Source organism: Miniopterus schreibersii (assembly GCF_964146895.1).
Source record: "Miniopterus schreibersii genome assembly, chromosome: 13".
In the NCBI taxonomy this organism is placed as follows: domain Eukaryota; kingdom Metazoa; phylum Chordata; class Mammalia; order Chiroptera; family Miniopteridae; genus Miniopterus; species Miniopterus schreibersii.
In genome coordinates, this window is record NC_138113.1 from 21652007 (window position 1) to 21666908 (window position 14902).

The 14902-nt window shown below is 38.6% G+C and overlaps 1 protein-coding gene across 3 annotated transcripts in view; it reads right to left on the reverse strand.

Annotated features, from left to right (window-relative positions):
* The window catches only part of THADA (THADA armadillo repeat containing), a 267741-nt gene that overhangs the window by 185238 nt on the left and 67601 nt on the right, over positions 1-14902 (reverse strand). For all 3 annotated transcript variants that reach the window (XM_081155905.1, XM_081155906.1, XM_081155904.1), the window contains exon 26: positions 8656-8747. In XM_081155905.1, the coding sequence (XP_081012031.1) occupies positions 8656-8747 (92 nt within the window). The remainder of the gene's footprint in view (positions 1-8655; positions 8748-14902) is intronic.

Below are 14902 nucleotides of genomic sequence, written 5' to 3' on the forward strand. Positions count from 1 at the left end.
TCATTCTCCCAAAGAGGGAGAATCATAAAAATCTCTTATGATTTTTAAAGGTCTAAAACAAAGTTTTCATCAATTCCTATTTATTGACTACCTACTATACATATGCTAGGATACCACTGTAAATTTTTCTCTGATAACTTAGGATAATTTATAGTCTATTTAACTACAAGTAGAACTAAGTCTTTCTGTTGCTGCCAAGATATATTTGAAATGAATATTTTCTCTTCTCATAGATGGTACTGTTCCTAACGATCGGAAACATGCCTCTCGCATGCTTCAATCAATATCCCCCAAAATGTGTCTGATAAAACAAAAGATGGTAATAGATGTTCTTTAAAAGAGGGAGTTTTCCATGGTCAAATAATTTGGGGAAATACTGCATGTTATTGAGCATATGTCATACTCTTGAAGATTCACAAAACACACTACACTATAGCATATTAAATATTTTCAGAAGTCCTGTCATAAGGAATTTTTTAATCCAGTATTTCTGAAACTTACTTGACTCTACAGTCTATTTTTCACTAAATATCTTTTAATATTGAGAAAACTAGTAATCCTTAAAACATAAGTCATGAATTGAGAAATCAGCAAAAAGAATAAATGCTGAAATGTTTGCACCAAGCTGGAACCACGCTATAACAATCTACAGAGTACAAGTCAGTTATTCGCAAGTAAGTCTCTTCCAAGGTCTTGTGTCACATTCTCCAATCTCACCAGCCAAGGACATAGAATGCAATCACTTCTCAAATGACTCCCAAAACAATGCTTTTATCGTGGAATACTCCAATACAAAAACTTCTAAACTATTCCTAATGCCACGTAAAATCCAAACTAGCGTTCTTGGTATGTCTGTTTCACGCACTGATACAGCCTCAGAACCTATTTCAGCGTTCACACAGAGCAGGCGGTCAATGAATCCTTGTTCTAGGAAAAACATGAATAAATGCTTTCAGATGTCCTCTCTGTCTTGTCCGGTTTATCTTCTAACTCTCTCAGACATATACAATGTGTTCCAATCTTTGTATCTTTGTTCATGCTATATAACCTCATATGCAACACCCTCCTCTTGACCTACCCAAAGCCTGCCCATCCTTTCACGTCCAGACTAAGCCCTGACTCCTGCATGGAACCTGACCTCACCCTGCCTGACCCCATATTCCTGGACAGGGCTAGAGAGTTTGATACTCAGGTTTTCTTAAACTAGTTCACGTGTTGGTCTTACCTCTCAATAAGTGATAAACTCCTTCAAATCCAAGACCATGTCATAACTACTTCTGTACATATTAGAGTGCCAAGGTGCATAAGTATTCAATGACAAATCTTATTGACTGTATTTTATTAAAAAGTTTGGAGTGTAACAATAGTTGGAAATGCCTGTAATTCCTAAACTATACATTACTAAAATCAACAGTTATAAAGACCAAGTTCTGAATAAAGAAGAAATACTATACAAGTTCTAAAGAAACTGTTTCCTTTGGATTTAACCTCTTTGACTCCATTTTTTCATTTGGAAAGTAGCTCTGCGGTATTTCTCTACAGGTACTGAATGAGCAACACATACTGCCTGCAAACCCCCCGATAAAAGAAGACTTTATCTCATAGTCCTGGAAGCACTCCTGACGTCTTGAATTATGTAATCCTGGTATTACATTATATTAGTCTGGTTCATATAAAATGTAAGCTACAAAAATACCAAAGCTGAGAAAAAATATTTATTTACTCATGCCTTTACTAAGATGCAGAAAGAGGATATGTGCACTGCCAAAATTCCATAGAACATGCTCAGACTAAAGCAACAATGCCTCAGTTATTAAAGAAGGCAATGGCCTGAAGCAGTATTTAAAAACAAAGAATACTTGGTCCATGCAAGAGTCAATATTTAAAGACACAATGACTAATTCCCACTTCAAGTTCATGAACATATTTTTTTAAGAGATTCTTTTCGGTTAAAATTTTTATTTGTGGTTTTCCCACCTGCGATCTATGAAACTAAGAATGAACAAAAACTTGAAACATGAAACCCTCCAGTAGGCCAAAGTGTCCGTATAGATTTAATTTATATACTGAACTTCTTAACAAGGGTTACACAAGACTAGCACTTTACTCCTTAGTCTCCAAAAATTCTCAATTATCTACTCTGCCTAAAGAGCCACACAGAAGGTTCTAGCACACAGCTGTGGGAAATGATTGAATACCACCTCCAGACCATATGAAAACACTGGGACTCTTAATTTCAAATTATTTGAATCTCAACTAGTATTATTGTTGCTAATAGAAGCTGCATTTATAAACAATCAGCTAATTTTAAAAATGTTCTCGTTGAGCACACTGCAAGCTAAAAGGAACCATTAACCTTCTTTCCAGGACTAGCTCTGTGACCTCGAACATCACTCAACTTTTCTGCACCTTGATTTTCACATCTGCAAAACGAGAATGGGACTAGATGGCTTCTTAGGTCTTCTGAAACATAAAACTAATAATAATCATAGTTTTTATTATCATTTTTATTAAAGATATGAATGAAAAATATAAGCACAAACTCGGGAAAGCATTAGGTTAACCCTAGAAGACATTATACCATAGGCAAGGATTATCGTGAAACTCCAAAACCCTCTCCCCATAGCACCAAACCATCATCAACTACAAGAATTTTTACAGAAGTCAATGTCTTTCTGGCCACACCGATATCCTATTTCCCCCACGGTATCCTACCGGAATCATTTAATCCATCCCCTACACGCCAACCCAAACACTAAGATTTCTACCTTCCTGGCTTTCTGGTATGACATTAGAAACCTGGGGACCTGCTCTGAAACATCTGCATGAAAACAGTGTGAAGCTCATGGAGGAACAGAACATTCTTAGGACAAAAGGCACCATCCACAGAAAGGGTGCTCAAGTCACTTCAAAACAAACTTTTCCACTGGCCCCCTTCCATCTTTCCTCCTAAAATCAACCTGCCATGTGGGAGGTGGGGGATCCTTGGCCCACAGGGAGACTTTGAGTGAAGTGGCTCATTTCCCAGAGTTTGACAATGTAAAATCTAAAGCCAGGCTCTAACATGGTGACTCACTGCTCGGGACGGGGCTGAGAGAGCCGTGCGCAAATCGCAGGTGCCTTGCAGATGGAACTGGATTTATGTTCTAGTTCTGCCACTTCCTGGCTGTATGACCTCGGGCAAATAACTAAATCTCACTAACCTGAGTATACCCCTCTGTAAATTAGGACGACTACCCACTGCACAGGGCTGTGATGGAGGCTAAATTAGGCACCCATAATGGGTCTGGTGTGTGCCAAGCACACAAATGGGTACTAAGGTAATGCTACCCCCTTCACAATTTCTCCCTTTCTGCTACAGAAGCAGAACAGAGCCTCCAGCACAGCAGACAACTGCCGTATTCTTCATTAGATTGTCAGTTTCCGTAGGGCCGAGAACATGTCTGATTCATCTTTGGATCACAGTGCCCAGCAGAGGGCTCAGCCCAGAGTAAAAACTTAATAAATGCTTGTTAAATGGAGAAAATGAGAATCCTTTAGGTCTGAGGACGTTAAGATTATCCTGGCCACAGTCAAAGAAAATTCTGATTTTCAGTTTGGCCAAATAGGCGCTTGCTACAAACTACTATGTAGTTCAAAGCAAAAAAGCTACTCTGAGCTCTAATAATTACATTCTCTAAAATATAAAAGCCCAATTGCCTGATAGTTTGCAATTTCAGTTTTGAGAAACCAATTCTTTCCTAAACAATGGAGTGGGTAACCACAAACACTTGTGGAATCTCTCTCTTCCTAGAAAACATGAGGAACAGGAGAGAAGCCAGTCTGTCTGGAAACTGCTTCAAAATCAGTCTATAAACAGGAGTTGGACTAGCCCTGGCTGGGTGGCTCAGTTGGTTGGCTCCCATACACCAAAAGGTTTCGGGTTTTCGATCCTTGGTTAGGGAGCGTATAGGAGGCAACCAATAGATGTTTCTCTCTCACATCGATGCTTCTCTCTCTCTCTCCTTTACTCTATCTGAAATCAATAAGCATGTCCTCGGGTGAGGACTGAAAAAAAAAACAAAATCTAAAAAAAGAAACGGGTTGGACTAGATTAGATGCCCCTCAGAGGATCCTACCAGACCTATTAAGATAAATAACTAAAATAACTCTGTCATTTATACCCAGGAAAATAAAATAAGTACAATTTAACATCTCCTAAAATAGTCATTAGAAATAATTTTACTTGTACCTAGTGATGCTTTTACAAACATCCTAAGCTATTAATTTGAATATAAGCTCCTAAGAACACGACTTCCTCCCAATACTCCACTCAACTCTCCTGTAAATGAATTTCTAATACATCCATTACTCACAGCACATTGTTCAGCTATTATATGTTGTCTTCTATTTGTATCTGTTTTACAAATAACAATTTTTGTTTCCCTGGCTGAAATGTAAGCTCCTCCAGAGAGTTTCAAGTTTTATATTTCTCATATACTCCTTTTTTGTGTCAATACTGAATTCACAACAAATGCTTACAAATCCCTATTGGCTGATGGACTGATTTAAAATGAAGAGAGAAAGCAAAAGCTATAGAACACTCTGCACTGAGCACCTGTATGAAGCTTTGGCAAAGTCTAAAATAAAGCTTTCAGACTGCTGTGGACTAGACTACTGGAAGGTTAATACACACAGGGGCCAAAGGGAAAGACCTAGAGTTAAAGATCCCTTGGTTTAGCTCCTGCCCTGGAAGGAATGAGGAGCTAGCAAGGTGAGCCCACGCACACTGCAGGCGGAGGCTGCCGTGGAAAGGCCGACACACTCCCCAGATCCCAGAGCTGTGCAAGTTCTGATTCTGCAGAGGCTCAATGATTCACTGTTCGGGCCAAGTCAGTCAGGTGGCAATAAAGAGAACGGGCCCAGCCGGGCGTGGCTCAGCGGTTGAGCACTGACTTAGGATCTGGGAGATCGTGGTTCGATTCCCGGTCAGGGCACATGCCCGGGTTGTGGGCTCGATCCCCAGTTGGGGGTGTGCAGGAGGCAGCCCATCAATGACTCTCTCATCATTGACGTTTCTCTCTCTCTCGTCTCTCTGAAATCAATACAGATATATTAAAAAAGAAAAAAGAAAAAAAAGAATGGAATGGAATGGAGCTTTAGAAAATGAAAATGTAATAACAGTATCTAAAAGGAACCTATAAAACTTGGGGGTTTTCATTCTTCATAATCCAAAGAACACATCTAGAACAAGACTAATGCATTCTAGAGTCCAGTCATCATGCAGGCACTGGACATGCTGAAAGATGGGGATGCAGAGCCCCTGCTCCTTTCTTTATATATGAAAAGGGAACTTCTTGTCCCTACTACGAGGCAGCTACTGTTCTGGGCACTGAGAATACAGCAGTTTACCAAACTCACAAGTCTAGTAACAATTACATAAAGCTTTAGCTGAGTATTTTGCAGAAATAAGAGACATCAAGAGTAATCCAAATCTCTTAAGAGGAAAAAAACCAAGGCCCAGAGAGGCTAACTAACTTGTCTCAGTTGATCATCGTGGCTATATGGCAACAAAGGCAGGAGTAAAAACAAGAATTCTTATCCTTCTCTAATGATGAAATTTACTTATTCATGAAGCAGGTATTTCTGTGTGCCTATTATTTGCCAGACAATACGCTAGGCACCAGGTATAGAGAAATGGATAAGATCCTGACCTTGTCCTCAAAGAGCAGTGTAACGGTAAGACAATGAAATGAGTCTAACAACAAAAGTGGTAATAGAGAAAAAAAAGCAAATTATATCTCTAATTGCATAGGACTTCCAATATTTTATTTTATTATTTATTTATTTTTTAATATATCTTTATTGATTTCAGAGGGAGGAAAGGAGAGGGGGAGAGAGAGATAGAAACATCAATGATGAGAGAGTCATTGATTGAGCCCGCAACCTGGGCATGTGCCCTGACCGGGAATCGAACCCCGATCACCTGGATCCTAGGTTGACGCTCAACCGCTGAGCGACGCACGGCTGGGCGGACTTCCAATATTTTAAAAGAAAACAAAGTGTTAATAATTTCTTTACCCGCACCCTAGCCCTATGAGTACAGGGCACGGATCTTATTCCTGTTATACAGATGGAGAAACTGAAGTTTAAAGAGGATGAGGGGGTCTATTAAGGTCATCTCCGGTGGCAGCAAAATGCATAGAAACGAAGTCTGTTTACTCCTAGGCATTTTTTTCACTAGATAGGAAAAGCAGATGTTCTTTTTATGTCTAGTTCCCTACTGACCAAGAGCACACATTTGCAAGATGTGTGCAGAACAATCTGCGGCTGTGAAAGTAGATTTAACTGTCTGAAGTCTCATCAGCTGAGTTTAGTCATCCGATGGTTGAGTAACCCACCAACAGGACAGCATTATTACTAGCATCCTTAAAGTGCCCATTACATATACACACAAAAGATGGAAAAGGTTCTGCCCCTCAGGGAGTTAATACTGTAGGGAACGGGCATAAAAGCATTTCAACAAAAAGTGACATAAACAAACAAACGACAACTAGAAGAACCATTATAAGTAATAGCAAATTTAAGACACTAAAGGTTTTGCAGAATAAATCTAGTGGGTGCTGCCAAGAAATATACTCTTTAAGGGTTAAACAGAGAACAGAAACCTTGTATACATAATGATGTACCAGTCCTTAGATGGTGATGGCAATTATATTATTATTTTAAGCCCTCACCCAAGGATATTTTTTCTATTGCTTTTCAGAGAGTGGAAGGGAGAGAAAGATAGAAACATAGATGTGAGAGAGACACATCAATTGGTTGCCTCCTGCTCACGTTCCAACCCGGGCTGGGGACATGCCCTTGGCCGAAATCAAACCCAGGACCCTTCGGTCCGAGGGCCGATGCTCTAACCACTGAGCAAAACTGGCTAGGGCCAATTGTTAGATTATTGAACTAAAGGCTCTTATCAAAAATGTTCATCACATTAAAAAAAAAATTACTTCTTAATTCCATTTCACTTTTGAACTTTACTCAAAACAATTATATGAATATTCCATTTCCCTCTTTCTAGGAAAGTTATCTATTTTGTAACCTTTCTTAATTAAGAGTAATGAATTTATAACAGGGGTTCCCATCAGCTTGCCTTGGGCAAAAAGATCAAAACAGTGTGGTTTCCCTGTGCTATTCCGAAATAAAATGAATCTGACCATTTTCTCTTGTACATAGCCAAGTTTATTTACACAACCAAGAATTGCTCACTTCATAAAAGGGAAAAGGGAAACACACATTTCTTCATTTTCAAGTCCTGTTTTAAACATTAACTTCGCTTGTTTGATAACTTCGTATCGTATTTTATTTATACCATTATTTATCATGGCCTTATAATATGACCAAACTGTCTTAAACTTTTTGGCATTTTGTAGAATTATTAACAAAATAAAGCTAAGGAGAAACAAGTATTAGTAATTTCAAACTACTGACAGGAAGAATTATTTAGGAACCAGCTAAATAGTAAAAATTATAATCATCCTTTCAAAAGAATAATGTTATCATTATTTTAAAAATACAACTTGGTTAAAAAAAATCTCTCTGGTATTTCCTGAATATACTCAGGGGATTCATACTTATAGCCAGTTGCCTTCCTTTTAAATATTTATTGAATTTTATAGGGTGATCAGTAGGAATTTAAATGACAATTCAAAACTGCCAGTCGGTTTCATTAGAATTACCAACAGGGCATCATAAAATTACTTCATGATATAGTCTAATTCCTAAGACTCAGACTCAGTTCCACCACAAGAAAACATATTTTAATACACAAAAGTTTAAAACTTAAATTAAAAGTGTGATAATCAACTTTCTTAGGTAGGAGAGGAATAGGGCTGATTTATCTCTAGATCAAGAGAAACCCCACTGGGCCAAACTGGATCCTGAACGAAGAAAATAACTAAACATGTAGCAACAGCGACACCTAGTGTTAACAACTGCAAGTCACCAGACTACAACTAAAGAAACAGCTATTCAAAACTTCTCTTTAAAAACCAACGAACAGAACTTGTACTCTGTACCTAAAAATTACCCATAATCAAAGTGTTTCAATAGATTTCCTTCCAGACATTAGAAAACCTTAAGAAAAAAACATCTTAGAGAGTTAACATAACACGAAAGACCTAAAGGTGAAAAAAAGCATTGTTTATTCTGTGTGGCCAACATCTATAACTGCTCCCCTTGGTTAGAATTTAATGCAGAGGTAATGTGGGACATGTTACTGATGACTGTATCATAAACATTTAAATTTCCCGCTATAAAAGCAAGATATTGCACAAGCTAGTACTTGATGACCCATCAAGAAAAAGCAAATTTAGGACATTTCAGGAATACCTGAAGATGCAAAGAAATAAAAAAAACTTTAGCTGTTACACTGAGAAACAAGCTCTACATTTCAGCCCTTGCTACCTTCCTATATTTTCATTGCTTTGAAACATCAACTTATTAAACAGTAGATATTTTTGTTCAAGAACTTTTAGAATTTGGCAGCATAGGTTAATTTATTTCAGTATTTTTAGAGTTTTATGCTCTAGATGAACCTATAAAAGCAAGCAGAATTCCAAAAATTATCTTGGGCTGGGAAATATTTTATAAAAAGCAAAGTTAACAGTAGATGGAGCTTACGTATTTTTTTTGAAAAGTTCATCCTTTCCCCTTTTAACTCCAAATATTCTTGTGATCAAGGTACTGAAGAGAAGTGTGGATGAGTTTCTCACCTAATGTAAAATAAATACACAATAAAGGTTAAGAAATATTCATGGCATGAAACCAACAATTACAATGTTCAAACTAGACATTAAAAATTATTACCCAATTGGCTAGCGTGGGGCTAAAGAAAATAAGGTTTGTGTTCATAAAAATAAGACAGTTTTCAAAAACTTTATAGTATTTGATTCAATGACTTCCTCTTAAACTGAACTCTACAATCCAACTACATGCACACATATAGCTCTTTCCTATACTTATAACATTACTACCAATTGTTTTCATTACCTCTTTGTATTTGTATCACCAAATAACACTTCTTTAAAGAAACAATTCATTTTCCATATGCTTTCTGTAATTATTTACCTGTGAGAAATATTTATAACGCCTAACTAAAATAATCCACATTATTAACATGTCCAAGATAATATTTCATTTCCAAACTGTTGTTTATTAACGCCACAATGCCAGTAACCTAATAAAGTAATTTTAACCCTAAAATGATCTGAAACAACTAGTAAACAAAAATAAGAGAAAAGTTATCACTAATAAACATGAATTTCTTCAAAATGATACTAATAGAGCATATCTATTTCCAAACCAATGTATCAAGATGATTCGCTTGCTCACAAAAATATCTTGAATGACTGGGCTTCCTCAATTACCTTGCCAAAGCAGAGTGGAGACGTACAAATATACAGTGACTTCACTAGAGTGGGTCTATACCAGCACCACAGAGAATATCAGAAACAGAAGACACAAATTTACTGCAAACAGAACTTATATTCTAATGAGATAGGTCACAATCATATGGCATGTTTCAATAGCAATATAAGAAGAAAGGTAATAAAAAGGAACAATGTAAGATTTAGAAAATAGCTTCTGAAACCCCTGCAGTCAGGGTCACAAACTCAAATGCTCAGAGCAGCAGAGAGAACTGGGTCTAATGAAGTCACTGTTCAGCTTCAGCTGAGTTGCTGCCATGAGGGAATGGAAGCCCAGTGTTGCCAGATTCTCTTCTTTTTCAAGAGAAGCCAGAAACCCCAATTTTTATGTGAAATTTCACTATTTTGAAATGTTGGCAACAAATTAAAGGGGGGAAAAAGAACACCATCGTAGAGGCCAAATAAAACACAGTTGCAGGCTAGATCTGACCAATCAGCCCTAGTCTGCAACCTCTCCTCTAGAAGCCCAAGACTGACTCAATTCATGCCTGGTAACTCTAGACGGGGACTGCACATACATTGGCACGATTCATACAAAAATCACAATGAAACCCTAAAATCGGATGAATTAACCTGTGTACATTCAACAGTCAACAAACATTAATGAAACCCCTACTATGCCCTGCCTAATATCCCCAAACAACAAACCAACTGCCCTCTTAGTTCAATCAACATGACCTCTGCCCTAGCTCGGGGCTTGATCACCTCTTACCTAGTCTACTGATTTAGTTTCTAAAGTCTCCTAGGTTTAAGATGAACTGGTCATCTAGGAGCCTGTCTCCTTTGAGGAATCACACAAAAACATAAGAAGAAGAAGAAAGCAGAAAAACACAATCTCCATCTTGCCCTAAACTGAACTTTCTGACCATGGCTGCCAGATGCAGGAGTGTTGAGCAGGAGCGCCAGTGACGAAAGACGATGCCCGCCTAGGACGCCCCAATCAAATCGGCAGAGGACAGTTACAGAGTGGACATGTGCCACCAAGATGAAAACGTTCCTGTGGTTCATCAGGCAGGAGGCAGGACACACAATGCCATTTAGTAATGTTCACGTGCATCGGTGGGCTCCAGTCTCATCAGGCTGACCCATTCCATTACCAAGTTCCCCCATTAGCAGCCAATAATCATCATTACCTATTCCAGTATGTGTAGCAAAATGGTGATATTCTACCATTAATTGGTTACAATTTTCAGAAAAGCTGCTATTTTAAAAAAAGCTTTCCATCATCAGCTACTTGGTTACCCTGTCACTCAGCAGTTAGTACAGAATGACTTCTACAAGTTCACCAGCTTGCAGAATGAGTTCATGCGAAAGCAACCTCCAAAGGTGACCAAGTGATGACCTTTTAAGACTTTTTTGAAAAGTAATTTTCCCTTTACTGAGATATAACTCACATACCCTAAAGTCCACCATTTTAAAGGGTGCTGTTCAGTGGTTTTATCACATTCCCAAAGTAGGAAACTACCATCACCACCTAATTCCAGAATACGTTCATCTCTATAACCTGTCCTTTGGCATCCACAGGGGAGTGGTTCCAGGGCCCCCGAGGATACCAGGGTCTGAGGCTGCGCAAGCCCCTTGTATAAAATGGCACAGTGGCTGCAGACAGGCTGCTGCAGGTGCACCTACACATCACTTCATTCCTGCGGATCCAGTGCAGTCCTCGGCATGTGCCAAATTCAACTTTTGCTCTTAAAAATTTTATGGGATTCCCCTCCCCCCCCAATATTTTCTACTGCAGTTGGTTGAATCCGAGAATGCGAAACCTGAAGAGAATGAATGGCTGACCACACACATGAGTAGTCATTCCCTATCCTCCGGCACTAGGCAAGCACTAGTCTACTTTCTTTCTCTATGGATGTGTCTATTCTGGACATTTCCTATTCATGAGATGGAGCAATATGCAGCCTTTCATGTCTGGATTCCTACGCTTAGCTGTTCTCAGCTTTAACCCATGTTATATCAGTATGGCATTCCCTTTTATGGCTGAATAATATTCCACTGTATGGACACACCTCATTTTAAAAATCTACTCATCATCTGATGGACATATAGGGTGTTTCCACTTTGGGGTTATTCTGGATAGTGATGCTATAAACATTGATGTGAACATGTTTTCATTTCTCTTGGGCGTACACCTAGAAGTGGTGCTACTGGATCATATGGTAACTGTCAACCTTTAGAGGAACTGCTAAAGTGGCTGCGCCTTTTTACACTCTCACCAGCGATGCACGAGGGTTCCAATTTCACGAACTCTCCAAACCCTCCTCAACGCCTGTTCTTGCCCATCTTTTTTATTACAGCTATCCTGGTAGGCGTGAAACGGTATCACACTGTGGTTTTGATTTGCATTCCCCTGATGAGTGCTGCTGTTAAGCATCTTTTCCTGTGCTTACTGACTATTTGTATATCTTTTCTTTTGAGCAATGTATTCAAACTCTTTGTCCATTTTTTAATAGGATTGTCTTTTTATCATTGAGTTCTAACAGTTCTTTATATATTCTGGATACTAATCAATATATGATCATCAGATATATGGTTTGTAAATATTTTCTCCCATTCTGTCAATTGTCTTTTCATTTTCTTGATGATATACTTTGAAACAATTTAAATTCTGATCAAATCTTATCTTTTTGTTGTTGTTGCTTATGCTTTAGGTGTCAAACCTCAGAAACCGTTTCCTAGCTAAAGGTCACAAAGATTGACATCTACTGTTTTCTTCTAAAAGTTTTCATTTTAGCTCTTACATTTAGCACTTTGATCCACATTGAGGCAATTTTTTAATATGGTTAAGATAGAAAGCAAATTCATTCTTCTGCATGTGGGTATCCACTTGTCCAGTATCATTTGTTAAACAAACTATTCTTTTCCTCATTTAATTGCCTTGGCACCTTTTTAACCAAATGTTGGGTTTTATTTATGGACTCTTAATTCTATTGCATTGATTTATATGTATCTATCCTTATGACAGCACCACACTGTTTACTGTTGCTCTGAACTAATTTTTTGGCATGTGAGTCCTCCAACTCTTCTTTTTTGAGACTGTTCTGGCTATTCTGAGTCCAAATAACTCCAGCAACCATCAGTCCTCATCACAGGGAAGCACCAGAGAACCTTCCTGTTCCCCTGCCTCCTTCTGCCCAAGCCCCATGAGAGCTACAGACAGACGACTGCTACCCCAATTTTCCCTTCTATTCACTGAGTACATAGACTTTTTCCTCCTTTCTAGCATGAAAAAGCTTCCATCTAGGCGTTTAAGTTATAGAAAAGTTAGATAAATGAAAAAGTATTAAGTGTCACAAAACTGTGTGTACGTACGTAGAAGTGAGTATGCATGTATATATGTGTGTACAATATGTACAGCATACATTTGGTAACATATGTATGGTTTTTCTTATATAACATAAATGCTCCCTTAACAAATATTTAAAATATGAATGGAGAGCTTCCCATGTGCAATCACTATGTGATATGGTCATTTATACACCATACACTTTCACTAACTCATACACCGCCTACACATGAATTAAGAGAAAGGTTCTCTTCCTGTGAATGAATAAAGCTTCGTGCCAACCCATATAGCCTGAAAGGCAGAGCATGGCTGGGTTTCAGCACCACACAGACCTCAGCCTGGCACCCTTGTGGCAACTTTACAACTGCCACAAGGCTTGGAGATGTTGGTGCCAACGGAGCACAGAGTACATGTGGCAGTGCTACCGGGAAGATCTGAAAGGCTCTTTTTCCTCTGAAACCCACTGCAAACTGTGAAGCAGAACTGACCTAAGGGAAGCAAACCAAAGATACATCAGATAGAAATAAAAGCCCAGTGTGAGTCTTAGAAGGACCCCACAGTGGCATAGTCAGTGGAATTCTGGGCCAGTTGGAAAATGAGCTATGTGCCCTGCAATGAGGGTGCCGGGAAAGCAGCTTAGGTGTTCCACAGTCACTGAACACAGAAAAGGGAATTCCCAGTAATGTCTGCTTCCACACACTGCCCAGAAAAATCTGTTTCCACACACGTGTACCTATAAATTACTTTATTATCTAAATTTTTAACTAAACTAGCTTCATCTCCAAAATATGTCAAAGATTATCAGTTGTCACCATCTTTACTAATATTTCTCTACTCTGAGCCACCATCATCTCTTGGCAGAACTATTATGATAGTTTCCTGATTGTTCCCTCTTGCCACCCTGCAACTGAGTCTCTACTTTCACCACATCAATGAGATCCCATTACTGTCCTATTAGGTGCAGGGTTTTTCAAACTGGGAGCCACAGTTTCAAACTCTAGGTCTGTCCCAACTACACCCATGCAGCTGTGGCTCATCCAGTCACATCCAGATGCAGATGAGAAGCTACATCACAGGGAATGGGTTCTGGCTTCTCTAGCAGCTGACCAAGGGTTGTGCCAACACCTGCCCAAGCTGGGTTAATGCCCCAAGGTGTGAACTTTGACCAATAAAAGACAGGAGATGGGACTGTTCCAAGAGGTGGTAAGTTTCACATGGCCTGTCTAGAAGATATATCACATGACTATACAACCAGCTCAGTTTTCCTGCAAGTTCAGGCCGGCTTGGTAATGTCTTTCCTCTTTCCTTGCCTCAGTCCCCTTTTTCCTTTATTCTTGCTGCTTTCGGTTTGTACCACGCAATAAAACTTTGGCACCTAGGCTGTATCTCCAGCTAAAGAACAGGTCCAAAACCCTACAAGGTAGGTAAAATGCACCTTCTCTGTATTCCTGTAACACCCGAAACTCTCCCCTATAACAGGACAGATTCTCGAATCAGACGGATAATAGTTGTGTGCCCTTTGACATGGTTATTTCACCTCTCTGAGCCTTGTTTTCCTTATCTGTAAAATGGGAATTATAATAATACAATCTACCTTGCAGGGCTGCTCTGAGCATTAAGTGTGATAATGTAAATGATGCCAGGCACATGGAAAATACCCAATAAGACAGCCATTATTATGATTACATCTTATTTATCCCTCTATTCCTAGTGCTTAATGTACCATCTGCAACACAGTAGGTGTGCTTAATGCCTAATATGTTTACAATACATTTCCCCTGTATTTTAAAAAATGCCTAATAGGTGGTAAAGACCAAAAGATTTGTATGGTCTCAATACAAAAGGTTGAGGAACCTGTAAAAACAAATTAAACATATACATGAATGCTTCCTGGAAAATGTTCCTTTACTGCAAAATTAAAATTAAGTTCATTTTACTTGTGTTTTTTTCCTCTTTAAATTATTAGAAAAAAATAATTGGCAGAAGTACAAATGTAGTCACCATTAAGTATAAGATGTATTCCTGAGAAAATGTGTACAAATCAGATTTCTGTAAATCAAACCATATTTCAAAGGCATTCAGAAAAAAATCACTCTTTAAATGACTTCAACAGAGAATGCTGTAGTAAATTGTTTTGTAAAATGAAGAC